The 19493-nt window shown below is 47.2% G+C and overlaps 1 protein-coding gene across 2 annotated transcripts in view; it reads right to left on the bottom strand.

Annotated features, from left to right (window-relative positions):
• Positions 1–20: 20 nt before the first annotated feature.
• PACS1 (phosphofurin acidic cluster sorting protein 1) overlaps positions 21–19493 on the bottom strand; it is a 64153-nt gene continuing 44680 nt past the window's right edge. For both annotated transcript variants that reach the window (XM_020797326.3, XM_020797327.3), the window contains exons 14-24: positions 19384–19488; positions 17951–18057; positions 14227–14381; positions 12612–12722; positions 11831–11933; positions 10493–10535; positions 7111–7153; positions 6800–6935; positions 5868–6094; positions 5455–5574; positions 21–4717 (exon numbers count right to left, since the gene is read on the bottom strand). In XM_020797326.3, coding sequence (XP_020652985.3) covers positions 4605–4717; positions 5455–5574; positions 5868–6094; positions 6800–6935; positions 7111–7153; positions 10493–10535; positions 11831–11933; positions 12612–12722; positions 14227–14381; positions 17951–18057; positions 19384–19488 — 1263 coding nt within the window. In that variant the 3' untranslated portion in view covers positions 21–4604. The remainder of the gene's footprint in view (positions 4718–5454; positions 5575–5867; positions 6095–6799; positions 6936–7110; positions 7154–10492; positions 10536–11830; positions 11934–12611; positions 12723–14226; positions 14382–17950; positions 18058–19383; positions 19489–19493) is intronic.

Raw genomic sequence — 19493 nt, 5'->3', positions numbered from 1 at the left:
AGTCAAGAACAAAAAAGGCCTTAAGAAAAACAAAACACAATTTATTTAATGAAAAACTCCAAAAAATAGAAGGGTGGGTGGGACAACAGACCCCCAAGAATAAAATGCATCAAACACCAACAAAGGCTCCAAAGCCCAGCCTAAACAAGGATCTTATTTGCAACCCTTTGCGAGTTTGGGGCCTGTAATGCAAACTGAGGAGACTCGACACACTTACAAAAAAATTATAGTGAGATTATTATATACAAAATGCATATTTATGTACAGTGGCTGAGACAGAGAAAAGCACATGGAATTAAGAGGCAAAAATAGTGAAGAGAATGTGCAAAATCCACACGGCAGAAACAAGGACACAACAACGGTCCTGAAAGGGACCCACCTTCTGTAACAGTCATCATGACATGAGGCCAGGTCGGAGGCACGGCTGTGTGCAGGCCACGGACCCAGACCTTGGAGAGCTCCTTCCAGTTCCAGTCTCTCTCACGCTCTCTCTCTCTCTCTCTCTCACACACACACACACACACACACACCATGTGGCTCTCTTTTGGGACTGTCGTTCACTGGGCAGGGGCAGATTCTTTGGTAGACCTTCTGTGTGGCTAGTTCGGGGGGGGGATGTATCCGAGGAGGGAACCTAGAACAACTGCCTAGGGCGTCAAGACCATGTGTGTGTGGCTTTTGGGCTGTAGACCTGACAACATGGGTCCTGGGTGCCAATTTTCACAACTTCAAACAGGCCGATTTTTCCTCTCCAGACTATTCCTTTCTTCGGCATTATGCTACAGACAGAAGGACAAGGCAGACTTCACGGCAGCGTCTCCTTCCCACGCAGTCCCAGGACAAGACTTGCAGCGGAGCATCGGCCCTTCCTCTGGGGAAGGAGAAAAGAACAATTCCCTCTTGCCGGACTTGTGGGGGGGGGGGGGGAGAAGATCTGACAGGGCCCAGATCCTTGTGTCGGTGCCAGCCAGTTGTGCTGGGAGGCTGTTGCAAGGAGCCCTGCCGTTCCAGAAACAGCTGGCAGGATGTGATCTCTGGGCAGCTGCTTCTGGCCATAAATCTCTCCACCGCCTCCCCATGGTATTGTGGGCATGGGGAAGTGGAGACACAGAGGGGAATTCTGAAAGGGGGGAGGGAGAAAACTAGTCACTTACAAGGGGTGTCAAAGGTACCAACAAGGCCTCCCTCTGTCCCAGAGCACAGCTGTGAGAGGAATGGCGTGTGTGCTTGTGCTCATCCTGCGTTGTAACAGCCAAGCTCCTCCACAGAGGGGGGAAAAACACACACAATACAGCAGGCCTGTGTGAAGCAGCCTTCTGCTGGTCTGACAGATGGGCCCAGATGGTGTCAACATTACACCGACAGCCTGGGGCACTGGGGGGGGGGAGCTCATGTGGTTCTGCAAAAGCCTCCCTCCACATCCTCTCCAGACGGGCCAAAGCAAAAGAAAGCAACTTCGGGGAGATGGAAAGTTAACACTCGACAAAGGCAGATCACGGGGGGCTAATCTCCTCCACCCCAATTCCAGCACTCTCCCCCTGGGGCTCCACAGCTTCTAAACTTGCCCATCTGCACCACAGGCCGCTAAGACATCAGACACACCCCGCACCAAACAGCTGTACAGTTCCAAGCATGTGGCAAAACCAGGTTTCCTGGTGGGCTGCATGCGGCTTCAGGAAAAGTTCAGCCAGTCTGACGTAGAATAATTTCTTCTCTTGAAATGGTAGACTACCAGAACTAAGGGGTAAAACGAGGACCAGCAAGATGTCAAGCAGCCTTAAACACTGTCTACTTGGAGCTGCATCCTGCCCCCAAACCATTAAGCTGAAGCAGAAAAATGAAAGATTTTTTAAAAAAAAATTAAACATTTTTTACTACAGGAAATGAAGATGAAACAGAGGGCAGCCTTGTGCAAACCTAATGGGAAAAGAATATTCAGAATTGTGCTTATAGAAAGACTGCCTGCCTTAAAGAGGTACCTCTTTCCTTTCCATACAGAGAACGCAGCTGACTCCAAGTTACAAATATATGTGTATGAACTTTCTGACAGCCGATCCAAATTGAAAGAGCTTCTTCAACATCCAGACTTTGGGGGGGAAACCCACCGGTAGAACAACTAGCCCAAGAGGAGAGATATGTAATCCTAAAATATCCTGGGCCAGCGAACCTTTCCTTTCAAGAAGGGAAAATTACAGGACAGGCAATAAAAATAAAATAAAAATAACCATCAGTGTGACTTTGTGGGTTTGAGAATGTCACTTGGGATCGAAGAATTCACAAAGCCACATTTTGTAAAGTTGCCCACAGCACGAGGAGCCAAAAAATAATAATTATCTGTGAGACTCTTCCAGAAGCGGGGAAATTGAATCGGGCCAGATCCAGCTGGCCCTGCCAGCTCTCGGCGGAGCTTGAGAAGGGATCCCATGACTTGTGGGCATAAAGGGAAGGGAGATGCTGGTACTCCAAGTCATCCTTAAGCAAGCTTTTCCCTCCGGAGCACAAGTTAGGGGCAGCTCAAATGCCGGTCTGAATGCGATCTGAAAGAACTGGCCTTGAGGAGAAAAACAGCTTGAAGGAAAGAACGGCATGGGTTTCCTTCTTCTAAGGGAGAAAGCTGAGGAACGCTGCTCAGGCGTTTCTGATCGTGAGTCACCTCACTGCCACCTCTGTCTTTCCTCTTCCTCTGTACAATCCTGGAAACCAGCAATACCAGTTCCAAGTCTATGCAAAGCTAATACCCACGACGGACGGCCTTGTTTTTCCCCTTAGATATAGAAGGCATCTAGCAGACCCACAGTTGGCTACGTGCTCCACTTCTTGACACAGACAAGCTGTGTGCTTAGTGCTTCTGAGCCATCAGGGCCCGAAGCTGCTGCTGGGTGGAGACTGTGCTGCCTGGAAGCATCTTGAGGAACCTTTTCCCACTGGGAGCTGCTCGTTGTTTTATTGCTGCTGAGGACGAGGGTGAAGAACTGTGAGATGGGACAAGCCTTGCAAGGGAGAGAAAAGTTGACATCTATTCCCCGGAGTGCCAGCTTTTGGGAGGGAAGTGCTTTCATGTTTTATCTTATGTGGACCTGCCAGAGGGAAATGGCTCCACCTTCCTAAAGTACTACCGCATGATAGCCAGGAAAAGCCGTTTCCCTTCTGGGACGGTCTAGTCTGAGCTGCCAGCGGAAACCCCAGCCTTCAGGCTGAACCGACTCTCTTCAGCAAGGAGGTCTCCGAGCAATGACTGCTGTCCTGCCTGTCTAAACAGGAAAAGGACCACTTTGCTAGGTCTGGGACGGCATGCATTTGTTCCTGGAGATCCTGTAGAACAGACCTGTTCATTTTTTTTAATAATAAAAAAATAAGTAAGGGTTTGAAGGGCAAGAACTGCAATCCCGCTTTCCAGATAGAGATGGCCGAGATGGCCCTCCTCATGGCGGACTCCGGTAAATGGCCCGGAGCGCCTGCTGCCTTTCCTCTTTGATCCCAGCAGGATGTCCCCCGGGCTGATGCACTTCTCAACGTTACTGTTGAGTGCAGTGAACAAAATGAGCTCCGAGGAGGATTATCTAAGGAAGCTCTCCTTACTCCTAGGCCAAGAGACTGCCTTGCCCACCTCTCACTTAAGTGACTAATATGGCAACAAGTCGAGCCTTATCTGGCATGCACGTACAGCTACAACGAACCAGTTTAAAAAAAAAAAGTGGGGAAGAATTAGTTATTTCTGATTGCTTGGTGTTATAAAAAAAAGTATCACAATGAACAAGTGGCACAATTACAAGGGAGTTGTTAATGGGCACGGCTAGACCGCCAGAGTCGACAGAACCACCAGTGAAAATATAAGCCTCTACACCCATGGACTCTTCTGTTCCGGCATCCAAACAAGAAATAGGTAATTTCCATGGAACATAAAGGCTCCTTCTGCCAGGCTGGCATATCTGACCCAGAAACAGTGACGCAGGGAGGGGCTGGGGGGGCACGAGGCCTTGGTTGCTTGCTCCAAGTTGAGCTGGGTTTGTGGGGGGGGGGGGGAGAGAGAGCTAACACAGCCAACCAAGGCCCTGCAGCTTTGTGCTTTTGAGAAGACCAAGGCTGAGGAGAACTTTCTGAGAGCTCAGCCAAGCTCTCCGTTGGCTCAGCGAACGCAAGAACGCAGTAACAGGGACAAAGTTGTCAAAGGTAGGCTTTCGGGGCCACAAGTTCTTCAGACACAAATCTTCAGGAAGACGCAGGCGTGCCAGCCCAGCTCACGGGTGGCGTGTGTACCCAGTGTGATGGCAAACCAGTAGAATCCAAAGTCTTGGGGAAATCTGTTCCCAAGATACACCGCACTCAGCACAGATGGGAGCTGGACACCCACAACACGATGTGGCAGCAGAGGATGAGGAAGCAGTCGGTGGCAGCTCCTTGGGCTGGAGACAAAAAACGTGACACCTCTTCTTGGCACCAGGAGGCTGGTCCCTCCCTGGCGAGACCAGATCAACACACAGTAAATGTGACACAAGTGAAATCACCACAGGACAGCTGTGATTTGGCGGATGGTGTGGACAGCGGCGGTGCCACCATCGCCCCAGAGCGATGAGGATGCAGGAGGGACCGCGGTGCGGCCGCCATCAGGCCGGCTTGGAGCCGAAGAGTCCAACAGGGAAGTATTTCACATGGGTCGGCCACTGGGCGGCCAGCTGGAAAAACTTGATGTCGCTCCACTCCACTCCATCAATGGAAACTAGCAAGGACAGAAGGAGGCGATGAACGCAGGAAGTGCCTACGGCAGATCACGGGCCTTTCTAGCCCACTGTTTGTATACTAACACAGGAAGCGGCCTTATACAAATTCAAAACACTGGTTCATTTCGACCAGTACTATCGGCCCTGGCAGCAGTTTTCTGAGTTGTAGCAGTGTCTCCCCCCCCACCCTGGGATGGGGAGGCAGGCACCTTTTCTATCAATTGCTACTCAGTGCCAGTTACGGGACCAAACACTTACTAAGTACAAAGCAAGCATCGGGCCATGGAACTGCAGCCTCTTCCCTAACAAAAGATGTTTGGAAAGACTCTGGCTTGGAGATGCCACTCATATCCAGATTTGATTCACTTCAAAATACGCAAAGCATGTATGGCTGACGAATGATATTTGATCTGGCGGGATCACAGGATTGTGACCTCTATAGGTCTGCTTGGTGGCACAAGCCTCCAACGTGTTCACTCTCAGGCTCGTGTTTCTTTCCTGCACTGACCTTGGCTTCTGCTCTTCTGTATTGCTTTGTAATTAAATGGCCCTTTGGATGGAAATCGTATAGGTAGGCCATCCTGAATATGTGGAATGCCCAGCGGTTTGAAGCATATCATAAATACTCACAAAGCAAAACACACAATAATAAAAGCCCCCATTGCCTGGCCTCTCTCATCCACTCTGAAACTCTTACTGGTGGCCCACAGAGCGCAATCAAAGAGGCAAAGATTACCTTTTAGCATCGTTTGCTGTTGTTTCGCAGAGCAGATCAACCGGCTGATTCCATCTATCATCTGGCTCTTGGAATCGACCTCTCGCTCTTTGGGTTTCTTGCTCAGAAAAATCGTGGGAACTAGAAAGCAGAGGGACCCCCGTGAGTGCAAAGGAACCATCCTGGTAAAACAGAGAAATGCTCAGTCTCTCGCTTAAGGCAAGACTTGTGGGCAAGAAGGCAAGGAACAGTTTCCACTGCAACCTTGGTGGCAGAGCCTCAGCCTGGCCAGCTCTCTTCCTTGCCTGTTCCACGAAGGGCCACGTGGAGGAGCAGTGGAGCCTCTCTCTCTATGACGCCACTTCACTGCACACAGGCAGGAGGAGGAAGACCCACAGAGGAGGAAACCTGCCCCCTGACTCCCCACCACTTACCTTTCTTGTTCTTCTCTTTGGTGACCACAGTCATGGCCATGGTTCCAGACAGCTGGATTTCCCCGCTGTTCGGAAGCCGTGAGACTTGCACGGAGCGGAAGACGCTCTTCAGGGTGTTTTTGGAGCTGGCGTCCTTTTTCTCCCCTTCCCTTTTCTTCTCGGAGGGCTGAGCGAGCCAGTAATCCACCTGCAGCCCAATGACATCCCCATAAGGGCTACTGGGAGACCTAGAGAGAGACAGAGAGACAGACGGGGAAAAAAGTAAGCCCATTTCCCACTGCCTAGCTATATACAGTTTATATAACACTCGCCACACCTAGTGGGAAGACCCACCTCTAAGGAGAACAGGACCACGCCATAGCCACCCACCCCCAAATCCAGAAGGGTGTCAAGCTTTTTAAAAAAGTATACCAATGACCCTTGCACCGGAAAACTTACAAAAGAGTTGTCCCTTGATTAAATGCCTCTGGAAAAATCCTACCTGCCTCCCCACATTTGCAAAAGAAGCCCCTCCGAGATACTTAATCAGTCGGACAGTTTCCAGGACAAAATCCAATTGTTTCACAAAGCAGCTGTCTAGGCACACACAACCCTTGTTAACACAGAGGTCCCAGTTACCACCTGAAAAGGACTCGGAAACTGGGAAAGGCGGAAGGGGAGGCTTACCGAGATTATAAGCGCAAGAAATGACAGTCCGCGCCACTCAGGCATTGTTTTACTTTAGGCCTACTGAACTGTATTGAAGTTCAAGGAGGACGGAGCACATCCCCAAAGATCAGCAGAAGGGTTCTAGTCCAAGGCCCTTCTGGACCCCATGCCCACGGGATCCTCTTTAGAGCCAAAGGTAACCAAGCTTCCCAGTGTGTAACGTATGGGCAAGGCCTACAACCCACACACTCTCACCTGACGGGTCTTCATAGCTGCATACTTACCCCATGACAGCCAGTCCGCTCGTCATAGAGGGGGATGATGGAGGAGTGGCAGTGATGTCCCTGGCAAGGCCAGAGGTTGAAGGAGGAGAGGTGGAGGGAACCGTGAGGCTGATGACGGGAGAATCATCTCCCTCACCTGCAAAGGAAGGACGCCATGAAGCTTTGGGCCACAGAAACAAGGAGCATCAGCAGACTCTGACCTGCTAGTGAGAAGATCCCCCATCCTTTCATTCAAAGATGCTGTGGAGTAATTAGGCTAACTAGTTATATGCTTAGAAGTGGCACGGAAAGCTTTGTGTGCTGGGCTGTACCTGTGGCCGCAGGAGAATCTTCAATGAGCCCCACTTTAACCACCTGTAGTAGATATGGTGGGGGACAGGGAGAGAGAGAAAAAAGGGACGGTCAACGAATCACTTCCAAAACAAAACAGACAGTATAGCTGCAGTAGAGGCTAAACACATTTTGCTTTCCAAAGGCCTCTTGATCTCAAGGCCATGGAACACAAGCAAATCATCATTAAATCATCTTGTACTATGATGGAAATACACCGTGGTTCTTCCATGCAAAATCGTATTGTTTGAAATCCTATTGTATAGTTAGGCAAAAGACGTAACTTTTAGAGGCAAATTGCCTCAGGTAAAGAAAACTCCGTAGACATTACTTGATGAGCACCAAGTCATGCAATTCAGCAAACAACGTGTAACATTTACAGAGTTTTTTTTTAACTTGAGGAAGTTCACCTCTAAAAGTTCTGCCTGTTGAATAACGGGGCATCAGGATTTTGGCCACTGTTTCCAGCTGTATAATTACTTACTATTGACTATTCAAGGTCTGAAACAGTAGCTTTGGTACCCAAAGCCAAAATCCATTATTTACTGAGCTACCGGACAATTGTGTTCAGACCTCAAACCTCTCTCTTCAGGCATAGCTGCAAGTTCCAAACTGAAATTCAGAATAGAGAATGGCGCTAAACTTCAAAAGAGTTACCTGGTATGTGAAGAGGCACAAAGCTCACATGAAAACACTGAAGAATATTTTGTGAATTTGACATAGGTCAAAAAAATAAATAAATAAAGGTCAATTTCTGACCTCCTTGGAGTTTACACAATCCTGTCTTTGCATACCATTCCAAATGGCTCAGCAGAGATTCTTAGGTGCTCCCGCTGGCCATGCTACTGACAACCGACACTTCCCATCAGGCTTTTAGCACCATCCACACTATCTACCAGAATATGAATGGCCTTCACTGCATATTTGAGATTGAGAAAAGTGCACCTTCATCCTTGTGCAAACGTAAGGATCCCTTTCAGACCTCCGAGAGATTTCAGCTGTCAAAGGGATGCTCAACTGTCTCTTAACCCTATTCAGTTGATTTGCAGAGGCCCTGCCTGTTGGTCAGTGGGAGGAGATAACGCAGGTGAAAACACTGAGAATTCCTGTCCTCTGCTGCAGGAAGTGAATGATATGCAGGGTCACCTTCTGATCATGTTACTGTACGAAGCCACAGAAAGCAGTTCTCTAGGATATATATTTGGAGGCCAGATATCAGTATGAGGAGATCACCTTCTGCCTCTGCCTGATCTCTAATGCACCACCTTTTGCCTTTTAGACCCCTGAAAATGAACCTAAAGGAAAAATGGTCTAGATATGGACTTGGGTATATGGGGGTCACAAGCTCCAGTCTGCCCTAGCTGTGTCGACAAATATGCGCGACACCGGTTTCTCAGTGATCATATGGCAGCAGCACTTTTGTTACATGGCTTTCTCCATTCAGAGCTAAAAGGCACATCTGGAAACAGCACGTGTGTCAGAAATCAGAATAACCTGCACACTGGTGATCATCATATAAACACATAACTGACCCTTCAAGAACAGACCACCATTGAAAGAAAAAAACAAAGCTACCTATAATGCCAAAGGAAGCTAAACAAGGAAGCAGGGTGTGTTTGAAATCACAACACTGATTTCGGACCTCCCCCATTATTCAAAGTCTGTAAGGTGAGGCCAAACTCACTTCCCTCTCTTTCCAAAGGCTAACAGCCCAAAATGTAACGGCTCCCAAGCTGTCCTCTCTGCTCCATTAAATACAAGCTTATTTTGCTTTTGTAAATAAGCGCAGGGTTTGAGTGTATTCTAAAGACTCATACACTTGAGGTTTCCCCTTAATTGGCTGTCATCGCATCAGCAGTTCCTAGGCACACGGTGGGTCACAGCATGCTGAGTCACTCCCCTGCCTGGCTCAGGTTGACTCAAATTTCCCCTACTTTAAAAAAAAAGAGCAATAGCTTTTTTCTTTCTTTCTTGGTAAATATCCTGTTTCCTGCTAGGCATGTTAATTCCTCTGCAGGGTAAGAGTGGCCCCCAGTGGCCAACGTCTTGCGTATTTAATCCGAATAGCGGCTTTTCTTCACCATTAAGATCCTCCTCTGCGTCAAAGACTACAGTAACTTCAGAAACACAGTCAGTGTATTTGGAGGTTGGAAGGAGAGGAGAAGAAGGGAGTCAATCTGACTAGCAGTGGCTTAGGATGCCAGGGCAGAAACTGGTGAACTGGGGTGTCCGCGAGGATTCTGACTCTCCAGTTCACCAGCTGTGCTTTGAAGATGAAAAAAGGCAGACCAATGCTTGCAATCTGAATACATGAGGACTTGGATCCTCTTACCAGGGAAAAATCCCTGAAAGCTCACCATGTGGTTCAAACTGCAGATTCCGCTTGTTGTTCCTTTTAAAAACCCATAGCTGCGTCTTCGTTTATTCCCTTTTCAATGCTATGTGTTTTCAGCCTGCAAGGTTCTTCCAGATTTCCTTTTCTCTTAGTCTCTCTCTCTCAATTTTCACAGCTTTCCCAGTGGAGGGGACTTAAAGGAAAAAGTCCCTGTTGACTCTCCAGGGCATACATTTCTGCCTGGCATCCTAAGCGACTGCTAGCAAAATTCCTCCCTGCTTTTCCTCTCCTACCTTTCTCAAGATACAGTGGCCTGGTCTTAAACTTACAAAGCTTAGCCTGTCTCTGAGTGACAAGCCAGGGTGTCCAACTCTCAGAACTGATATTTATTAGCTATTTTGAAGCTCCTTTTTTTTAACCCTAAAAGGGAAGTTTAAAAGCGCTTTAAATCATTAATAAACAAACCATGGGTAACCATCATGTCTGCACATTGCAACCCATGGGTCTAGTTGTTTCCAGCCCTTCCCCTGGGCAGGAGGACCAGCAAATCAGATACATCTATCATTTTGCTAGGGAAACAGTGTTGTTGTTGTTTCTGCAAAACCTGAACTGAATTATAAGTGAAGTCGTTGTGACACTTCCAACAGAGGATGGAGGATCCTTGTACCTTCATCACTTATCAGATGGATCGAACCAAGCTTCCTGCCAAGTCTACCACTCAAAGATAAATTTAGTCCAAGCTCAATTACACAATAGCATCAGACTGAATGCCACCAGATCCAAATTTCCGCCACAGCTTCTGTTCAGCGTTGGCAAAGAAAGGAGCATGGTAGGACAGAAGGAGATGATAAAATGAGAAGAGGTGCCCAAATTAAGTGTGTCTAGAGAAATGCGTGCCTATTTGTTTCCCAAAAAACTCACCCTGTAAATATGTAGGGTTATCGATTCGAGAGTTTGGGCAAGCCAACACTAAACGAGGAAAGCTCAACTGAGAGGGTGAAAAAACCAAGACAGAAGGAACGCCTTACCCCAATGAAAGGGATGAACTTCTGGTAAGAGTCTTCATCTTGACTGTGGGGTAAAGGAAACTGCCATTAAAATCTAAAAGGTAGGTAGGAAGAACCAGAGCTTTCTTTCCCCTTTCGCTTGCGTGTTATGGCCAGAATCTTATTGGTGTTTGCCTAAGGTTTCCTTAGCTTGTTGCAGCTAACTGATGAGGTGCCAGGGTGTGTCTTGGCCCCATGCCTAGTCATGGATCGCACTGCATAACCAAGATGCACCCAGCAGCTCATCAATTAGCCACAATTGGCTGCAGCAAGTTATGCAGACCTTAGACAAACACCAATTGGATTCTGGCCGACATGTCTGAAAAAATAACTGGAGCTCCATCTCCAAGGTGCAGTGATTTACAGAGGCACCTCTGGACAAATCGAACACGGGAAGATCCATGGATCCATTAGGTCATAGTCTCCGGTGTGGAGGCTGCTGCCATGGGGCAGGGGCACTACCCTGGGGGCTGCTGACCTTCAAAAAGAGACTCTAACATAGACCTGATTGCTCTTTGTGGTGAGCAGATTGCAAACAATGTATAAATTCCCTGGGCAGAGCCAACATGTTTTACAACACAGTCTACTGATGGGGCCAACCATGTTTACAGGTGCAAATGGCATTGCAAGGTGAATGGATCCAATGGTGGAACTGTAACCGATGCATGACGGGTCAGGTGATACAACTAGTAACGTCAGGCCTCTGTAGGGTATGTTTGGATGTTCCCTCTACAAAGCAAACTCGCAACAGCTAGAATGCTAAGACATTAAGGAATGTGTGTTAAGCCCTCTCGCCATTCTCTCATACTTCTGTTCCATTAGCAGAGAGGCCTTTTCAAAAAATAAGATGGGGAGAGGATAGAGAAACACCATCTTCCCATCATCATTCTGTAATGTGCCTGCTGAAGGTAAAAAAAATAATCATTTGCTTCTGTTGATGCAAGAAAACGGACCAAAATGGCTGACTGTACTAAAAAAACCTCACTGCATTTACCTTGGGTTTTGGTGGGATAATCATGCTTCAGCATGCTTGTAATACATCACAAAGTGTGAACACTCTCAGGCCACTTTTCTGGAAGTTACAGTGCACTGCAACTTCCAGGACAGATTGTTTTGCAAACAAATCAGATGACAACTGCAAACGTACTTTGAAGGAGATGAATTTGAACTCTATTTCAAACTGGATGTCTGGACTCAACAAACTCTGCCAACACGACTAAGACGATGTAGACTTTTGTTAACTATGCTGACATGGCAGTCCAAGTATACTCACCCCACTGAAATCAAGCCCATGACAGAGGAAGGAAAAAGGAAGCTTACAATTTGTGCTTGCAGGTCAGCATGGCCTCGGCCACAGGCAGCTGGTGTGTCACATTCGCTCCGCTCACATACTGCATGATCCGCCCAACTATGTCCAAGGGCTCTGGAGATGAAGAGAAGAACCCAACAGGCATGTCAAGCAACGGAAAGGACTCTCCGGATTCTCAGCTGGGCCAAGGGCTGCAAGAGGAGGAACCGGCACACTGCCAGCGCTGAGAGCCACATGAGGCACTGGGCTTTGCACAACAGCGTATCAAGCCAGGAAGGCGGATGAAGGAGAAAAGCAGAAAGGAGAACACAGACCAACGAAAGATGCAGAGCTGTAGAATCCACCTTGAAGTACCAAGCATCCGTGCTACAGTTTTATTCTCTCCCCCCACCCCCCGAGACATGGGTTATTGACACATTATTTTGCTTCTGTCCCTATCCCTGCCCTTTAGAAGAGCGGGACTTCAGATTCCAGGGAAAGCAGTCCTTGGGCCCAGCTTGCCTTTGCTAAGTCTATCCAAGGCCATTACGGTTTGCTCTGAAGTGCCAGGAGCGATACTATTTGATCTTGTGCTAGCCTGAGCACAGGGAATGGAGTGCACCATTCAAGCACGGACTTGGGGTTATACTCAAAATCCCAGATCGATAGGTTGCGATTTGAGTTTCCCTTTCATGTAGAAAAAACAAGGGAAAACAAAGGGAAGGAAGGTCCCTCATTTTGCGGCACAGAACAAGAGCGTTCTGGCAGAAGGTTCTTCGGCTGCCGACAGTGTACTGACTTGCTGGCTCTTACCTGCCACAGGCGGCTCCGATTTGCTAAACAGGTCTCTCCATGCTGTGTCCAGAAACATACTGTTGTATCTGCTGTCCACAGCGCCCATGTACTTGGCGACGGGATGAGAGCCTGGTGTCAAAAGAAAAAAAATCCCATTGCTATGACTTTTCTTGATAAACCCTCCTGTCAGCCATCCAACAGGTGGTACAGAGGCAACATGTCCCTTGAAACCAGAAGGCCCCCCCCATTTCCTGAGCCACAAAACCACAACCATCTTTGCCTCGCCTCTCTTTCTATGGCGCTCAGGTTGTCAGGCTTGGATCAAAAATGGCTCAGGGGCTTTTTCTATAGCCCAAGACTGCTATTCTCATTAATTGAGAGAATTCATTCCTCTTCCAAAAATACTAAATAAATAAATAAATAAATAAATAAATAAATAAATAAATAAATAAATAAATAAATAAATAAATAAATAAATAAATAAATAAATAAATAAATAAATAAATAAATAAATAAATAAATAATACCACTTCTTTCATGATTAAAACTGGGGCTGCTCACTGTTGGAAATTCAGCCTCCTAGCTCTGCCACCCCTTTCTGTATTAAAATATCAGATAGGAAATATATCAGATAGAAGGGCTACAGGAGACATGAAAAAGTTGCCTTCACATAAACTTTCTAGCTGATTCAGTTGCCCAGAAGACGTAACCATTGAGTACGTAACCAAATCATCTGTGTCTACTGACGGATCAGTTTGAATTCTGGAATTTACAGAGGCTTAATTCAGAGGATTATTGTCTAAAGACCCACTGGAATTTCCCTCTCTGGAGTGCCTCAGAGGAACACCTTGGCTGTAAAATAAACTTCCTCTGCCTTCAGGTAACTAGAGAACAAAGCAGGACCACTCAAACACAACTCCCCACACTTAAAGGCTGCTTTTTAAAACCAGAGACCTTGAAATTTCATGCCAGCAAATGGTGTCTTGTTAGTTTTATTTTAAAGCTACTATCTTGTGTTTAAGTTTGGCTATTTGTTTAGTAGATATAGTGAATTGAAAACCAAAGCTGATTTAATTCTCTTGTCTAAAGTAGCCCTACTACTCAACAGGGCCAAAGCCTTGCGTGTTTTGGCAACAGGGCAGCTGGGAAAAGAAAGTAACCAGCTGTGGGGAGTGGAATCCTACATACCCGCAACAGAGATGCCCATATAATGACCCCTTCCAAAGAATCAAGGATCATTCTAAAAGAAGAAGAGTGCAGTAGTCTTAAGACAGTGATTCTTGGAATAATCTTCTCTGCTTCCAGAACAAAGAGTTTGGGATTAGGATGTTAGGCTTATTTATCATGCTCGGCTGTGACCAACTGTTGCACTCTTGGAAGAAGATGCCTCCAAGTGAGTCTGGGGCTGCTCTGAGTCCAAAACAGGACAGGGCCGGGAAGGAGTCTTTCAGTGACCACCAGTGGCCGGTGTATTTTGGACTGGGAGGTCAGGTCAGGTCAGCTCTTTCTTTTTCTTCACTAGAGGACTCCTGTTATGTAACAGGAATGTTTACTGGAATGTAGAATTACTGGGTGTTAATGCTAAGATTGCTCTTTCCCAAGCAAGCAAACTACAAAGACAGGTCCCCAATACCTAGGGGGACGATGAGAAACCTCATGTAGCTCAGCCAGTCCGATGTCTTGTTTGCCAGCTGCTTCACAAAAAACCTCAAAATGGAACTAAGGTAACTCTGGCCCCCCACGGACACCACCTTCACTGGACGTGGCATGGTGGAATTACAGTTGCAGCTGATGGAGAGAAAGAAACAGGAGGCGGTCAAGGCAGTGGAGAAAACAAACACAGACATACACGCTATCTGCATACACTCCTCACTCAAGTAAATAGCTGCAAAAATCTGGACATTTTTTCCTTAACTGGAGTATCCAAAGAGCTCTCATGAGACTGAAATGAAGGACTGTAGAATGACTCGCCTTAATACATAATCACAGAGAGACAATATTTAGAACACAGACTCTCAAAGGGACATTTATTTTATAGCCTGCTTTTATTTTTTGGCAAAGAGCAGCTCAAAGGAGCCTCCTATTCAGGCACGGCTCAGGCCCACGGCCGCTCAGTTTCAAACCATTTTCCCCGGGCACTTGGGGCTCCTGGGTACATTGCTTCCCTTCAGCGTAACCCACAATGTTGCTAATGTGATACGGAATTAAAGGCCATTTCATAGGCTGCTGGGGGGGGGACCTTCCATTTCTGCCCCACACGCTTCCATGGTGGCCAGGGTAATGCATGAAGGCAAATATCTCAAGTAGGGTTGTTGGTTTTTTTTAAAAGGTTGACAGGACCAAAGCAGATGATGTGCCTCCTACTTCCAAATGCTCCACTGAGGGCACAATGAAGAAACGGAAACACCACTTCTCTTTAAATTGTTTACTGAACATACCACGTCCCAGTGCTTATCGATTACAAGCACTCTCTATGTCTGAAGGAGGAAATGTTAGTATAAAGAAGGGAATGATGTTGCTTATTAATTCCCCAAATCCCTCACATAGGAGTGCGGGGCCTCTGGGGACTTTAAAGCTTCCGGAGTCCATATAACTCACACATCAAAAATCAGCAACGTGCTCAAGGGGCCATTAGAGGGCACTCACAAGCTGTGGGGAAAAAAATACTGAAATCCCACAAGGACATCTGGAGCTGGGCTATTTCCAGAGAAAATAGTGAAAAAAAGGGCATGCACTACTTCTGTTTTGGCAAGTTGACTCGTTCCTAGCCAGGCTGGCAGCTTTTCTCTTCAGTGGGTTTTTACTGAAAAATCAGATGCTGCAGGCAGGTTTAGCAAGGGTTGAGCCCAATCCTGAGGTTCCAAACTCCCAAACACACAACTCCCAGGCAGAAGGTTGGATACGAAGAACTGTCTGAAAGAACAGAGCACGGGGCTCAGTTTCTAAGGGGGAAAAGTGCTGGAGCTCATCTTTGCATGCTGTCTGTCCTAAAAAAAAAATCCTGTCCCCTAATTCCACATATCTTTCTGATAGTGCTTAGTGGATTGGAGCACCTTGGTAACAGAGCCCCCTCTGGAATTTTAATCCCCATGGTGTCTCCTGAGAGAATCACTAGCTGACATGACCTGGAGCACAGGTGGCTGCTGGGGTTGTTTGCCCTACTACGTGTTGCAGCCTTGGGCCAGCTGCGCAGGGGTCCCCGGGTGCCCTGAAGGGAGGGCCTCGGAAACCACTTCTGAGCACCTTAGACTGAGAAAACCCTGTGAAGGCTGCCATTAGAATCAGAACTGACTGAGCAACACATAACTGAATCCGCATATTTGGCGGTGGGTGATTGTTAGGTTTCACATGATCAGAATGTTATTAATGTTTGGCATGTTTCAGGGCTTATGCTTTAGTATGGAGCAGTCTGCAGAACTGACCCATCGCTCCAATTAAACTGACAATGCAGGGTCATGTGAATCATTTCTCTGGAGAGCTTGCAGTGTGTCCCTGTCAAGTGGTGGCGGAAACATCTCCCAATGACAAAGAGTACAGTGAACAAAGGAGCCCCAAATTGTCCCTAATTACATGGGTCTTGATTTCCAAAAGTGTCCCTAATTACATGGGTCTTGACTTCCCATCAGGGCTTATAACAGCAAGAAGCGACAATGTGACTGCCTCCAAATCTACACTTGGGAAAGCAACCCCTCTCCCTGGATCAATGCGGCATAAAACTAGAAAAGAAGCCCAAAGAATCTAAGAGTACCTACCTATAATCATGTTTCCTGGATTCTGATTCTGGCTCAAAGCAAAGTTAAAAAAAAGGAGGAGGAGGGCATTTCATAAGAACAAAAGGGATCAGGACTGCTTTTAAAATAGCTTGCAGCTGTATTTAAATTTACACCCATCCCTCCCTCCCTTAAGAATCCTTGCCTACAGGCCTTCAGAAGACAGGCTGGTGACAACTGTGAGGGGGGGTACTCATATTGGGAAGGAGGTCAAGGCCAGCTGCCATACGCTTTCCCTGTGGAGGCTCAAAGTGGTGCCTGCGCCCAAGTATTTTTGATGACGGGCAAAACTCAGCATTTCCCAAGCCTTTCAAAAACTGACTGCTTCAGTGAGCGGTGCCAATTTTATCGGACCACTGCGTTCTTCATTTTAAAATAAATTTTAGATATTATGTAATGGCTGCCTTGGAAGCAGCTTGTATCGATGAGAGCAGAAGAGAAAAAGATTAAAGCATTTTTAGGAGCCTGAAGAAGCTCACTGGGGGAAAGCGGAAGGATGCGTTTGCCTCCTAGTCAAACACCACCACTAGTGGCCTCATTTTTAGTGATACTACAGGAATGTGCAAGGGAGTGGAAATCATGCCAACCCTCTGTGGTACAAACTGACTTCAATTCCAGGGTCATCTCTGAACGATCACCAGGCCATCGGGGAGTGCCAAATGCTCCCACTTCAAGTGGGCAGAAAAAAAACCTATTTTCAGGGAGGGAGGGGACATGCTGTCAGCATTCGGTTTCCTCGAAATAAGAACCACAGGAAATGTTGAGAATTTAGAAGGGCAAGGGTGGAAGGTTAGCGCTTCCGCTGGAATTCCACTGGGCTGAGAAGGGCAAAGCACTAAACTGAACTGGTAGAGTAAGGGTGGATTCAAACACAAATAGATATTTTCATGGTTGGGCTGTGTCTCCTTTTCTACTGCCAAGATAAAAAGGAGAAGCAAGGGCGCGCCCATTCTGCTCCCGTCGGCCTTCAGGGGAAAGAGAGGCGGCTTCACGAGTCCATTTGAGCAGAAGGCCCACCTAGGTAGAAAAATGTGCCCTCCCTTCCTTCTCCCAGTTACCAAGTGAAGGTAAGTGTGCTGGGGATGGAAATCCCAAGCAAGATGAATTGGGGAAATGTGCCCCCACACAAGGGCTTCAGGACACTTGCTGCAAAACCAAGGGTCACTTGGAATCTGGAATGGCTTCTTTCTCGTAAAGCAGAGGGAGGTGACTCTGGGGGCACCTCTTCCCTCAGGACCCACATGGCGCCATACCAAGCCAAAAAATAAGCAAAAAGGGTGGAAATGATGGAAGCGGTGTTGTGCTGCTGTGTAATCATCCCCAGCTTTGTTGTGTTTTTCCCCCCAGGTTGTGACTCACAGACCTCATTTTACTATAAAGCCATCATTTCTGTTTCCAAGAGCAGGGCATGCCCATTTTTCCTGCATATTATTTTTTTTCAATGGAGGGCATCTGGAGGCTAAAAAAGTTGACTTTGCAGGGGGGGGGGCACACGGAGTCCTGCGCTATGCTTGGACCACCACTTCTTTAGGGACTCATTACAGAATATACTGCGAAGGTGCCACTGGTGTAGCTCGGCAAACTCACTATCGCTGGATCCTTGTGAGGATGGCAGAGAGGACCGCTTGGACTTCAATGGTGGAACACGTGCAAACCACCGGCTTCTTCTGGTCCTGAAGGAGGTCAGCTACAAACTGAGAGCAAGCCAAAACAGAAACAGGTCATCCAGCCTGTTGTGGGGAGAGGGCAGGGGTGGGGAATGACACTTGGGGCTTTGTTACCCAGCTCGCACACAAAACCCTCTTCCCAGATTAGGAAATCACTGGCCACAGGACCTCAGACAAAAGGTTGGTAACTGAGCACCCTTAAGCACCTTGGATACAAGCTTAACATGCCACAGTTACAGCTAGGATGACAGAAATCTGAGACATATCCCTTCCTGAGGCCCAGCAGGCAGGAAAAAAAAAGCAACCGAACAGTGGGACAAAACAGGGCAAGAAATACTGGGCCTGGCAGATTCATTTGTTGCAAGAAGATTCCCCCACTCCCAGCATGCTTTTTGAAGGGCACGATTCCAGCCCCTTGGGGACAGAGGATTACATGAAAAGGGTTTCAATGGCATCAACAACTCTCAGCCCTCTGATGCTCAACCCTGAGAAGGCCTCTCTCCAGCATCCACTCTCCCCACCCCACCCTGCTTTCTTTATACTGCCAAAAACATTCAGTTCCTGCACGGCAACCAGCACAGAAACAAATTCTGGAACTTGGTCGTTTCTCTTCAGAGGAAGACATCTGGCTTCCAACCTCAGGACTCCAGGGTCATATTTAAGATAAAAGCAATGTTCAGGGACTCTGAAGCAGGAGGGGATTTGGAAAGAATTTTAATGGCCAAGCTTTGGGAGGGGGACGACTCCCTCTTCAAAGCTCCCTGCAAACATCACACTGTGGCTTCCCCTTTGGAGTCTCATCTGCCACTGAACCTAACTTCGCCACCGATCGAATTTAGCACTTCTGCCCACCAGTATTAAATTAAAATTCTATAATACCTCAAACAACATTTGTGGAACATGGTTAATATGTTTCAGCCAGAGCCGAACTTGCAGGGATTGGTTTTAAGGGCTAAAGAATATATTGACTCTTGATGAGTAATAACCAGATATTCCTAGCTGTTTTCTTAGTTCTAGCAAAAAACCTCACAAAAAAACAAAACCCAACCAACCATGGGGGGACATCTCCGGAGCCAAGACCTCTCTTTATATAACATTATGCTGCAAAGTAGTTCATGCATGAATGAGCTGCATCATCTTCCACAGCAACTACAACTTTGCAGAGGCAGTATCAGGGCGGTGGGCTTAAGGTTTCGACAAAGTCCCATTCCATGGTATGTTATTTTGAGCAGAAGTCTGAGCACACGTCCCTTTTCTTCATCTTAGTTAATTGCTTGCCCAAGTGGCCTTTCTTTTCTCGAGTCAGGGAAAGGGATGGAAGAGAAACACAGCAACAGCCCAACGTCTTCCTACCTGGCCCTGCCAGTCCATAGTGTTCACCAGGATAATATTCTCCGGCAGTGCTGCGTCAGACACGAGGATCTGATTCAGCTGATCGTAAACAATCTTGCGAGGAATCTGTC

Source organism: Pogona vitticeps, chromosome 15 (genome assembly GCF_051106095.1).
Source record: "Pogona vitticeps strain Pit_001003342236 chromosome 15, PviZW2.1, whole genome shotgun sequence".
Lineage (NCBI taxonomy): Eukaryota > Metazoa > Chordata > Lepidosauria > Squamata > Agamidae > Pogona > Pogona vitticeps.
Note: the sequence above shows the minus strand (reverse complement) of the source record. Positions and strands in the feature narration are given on the sequence as shown.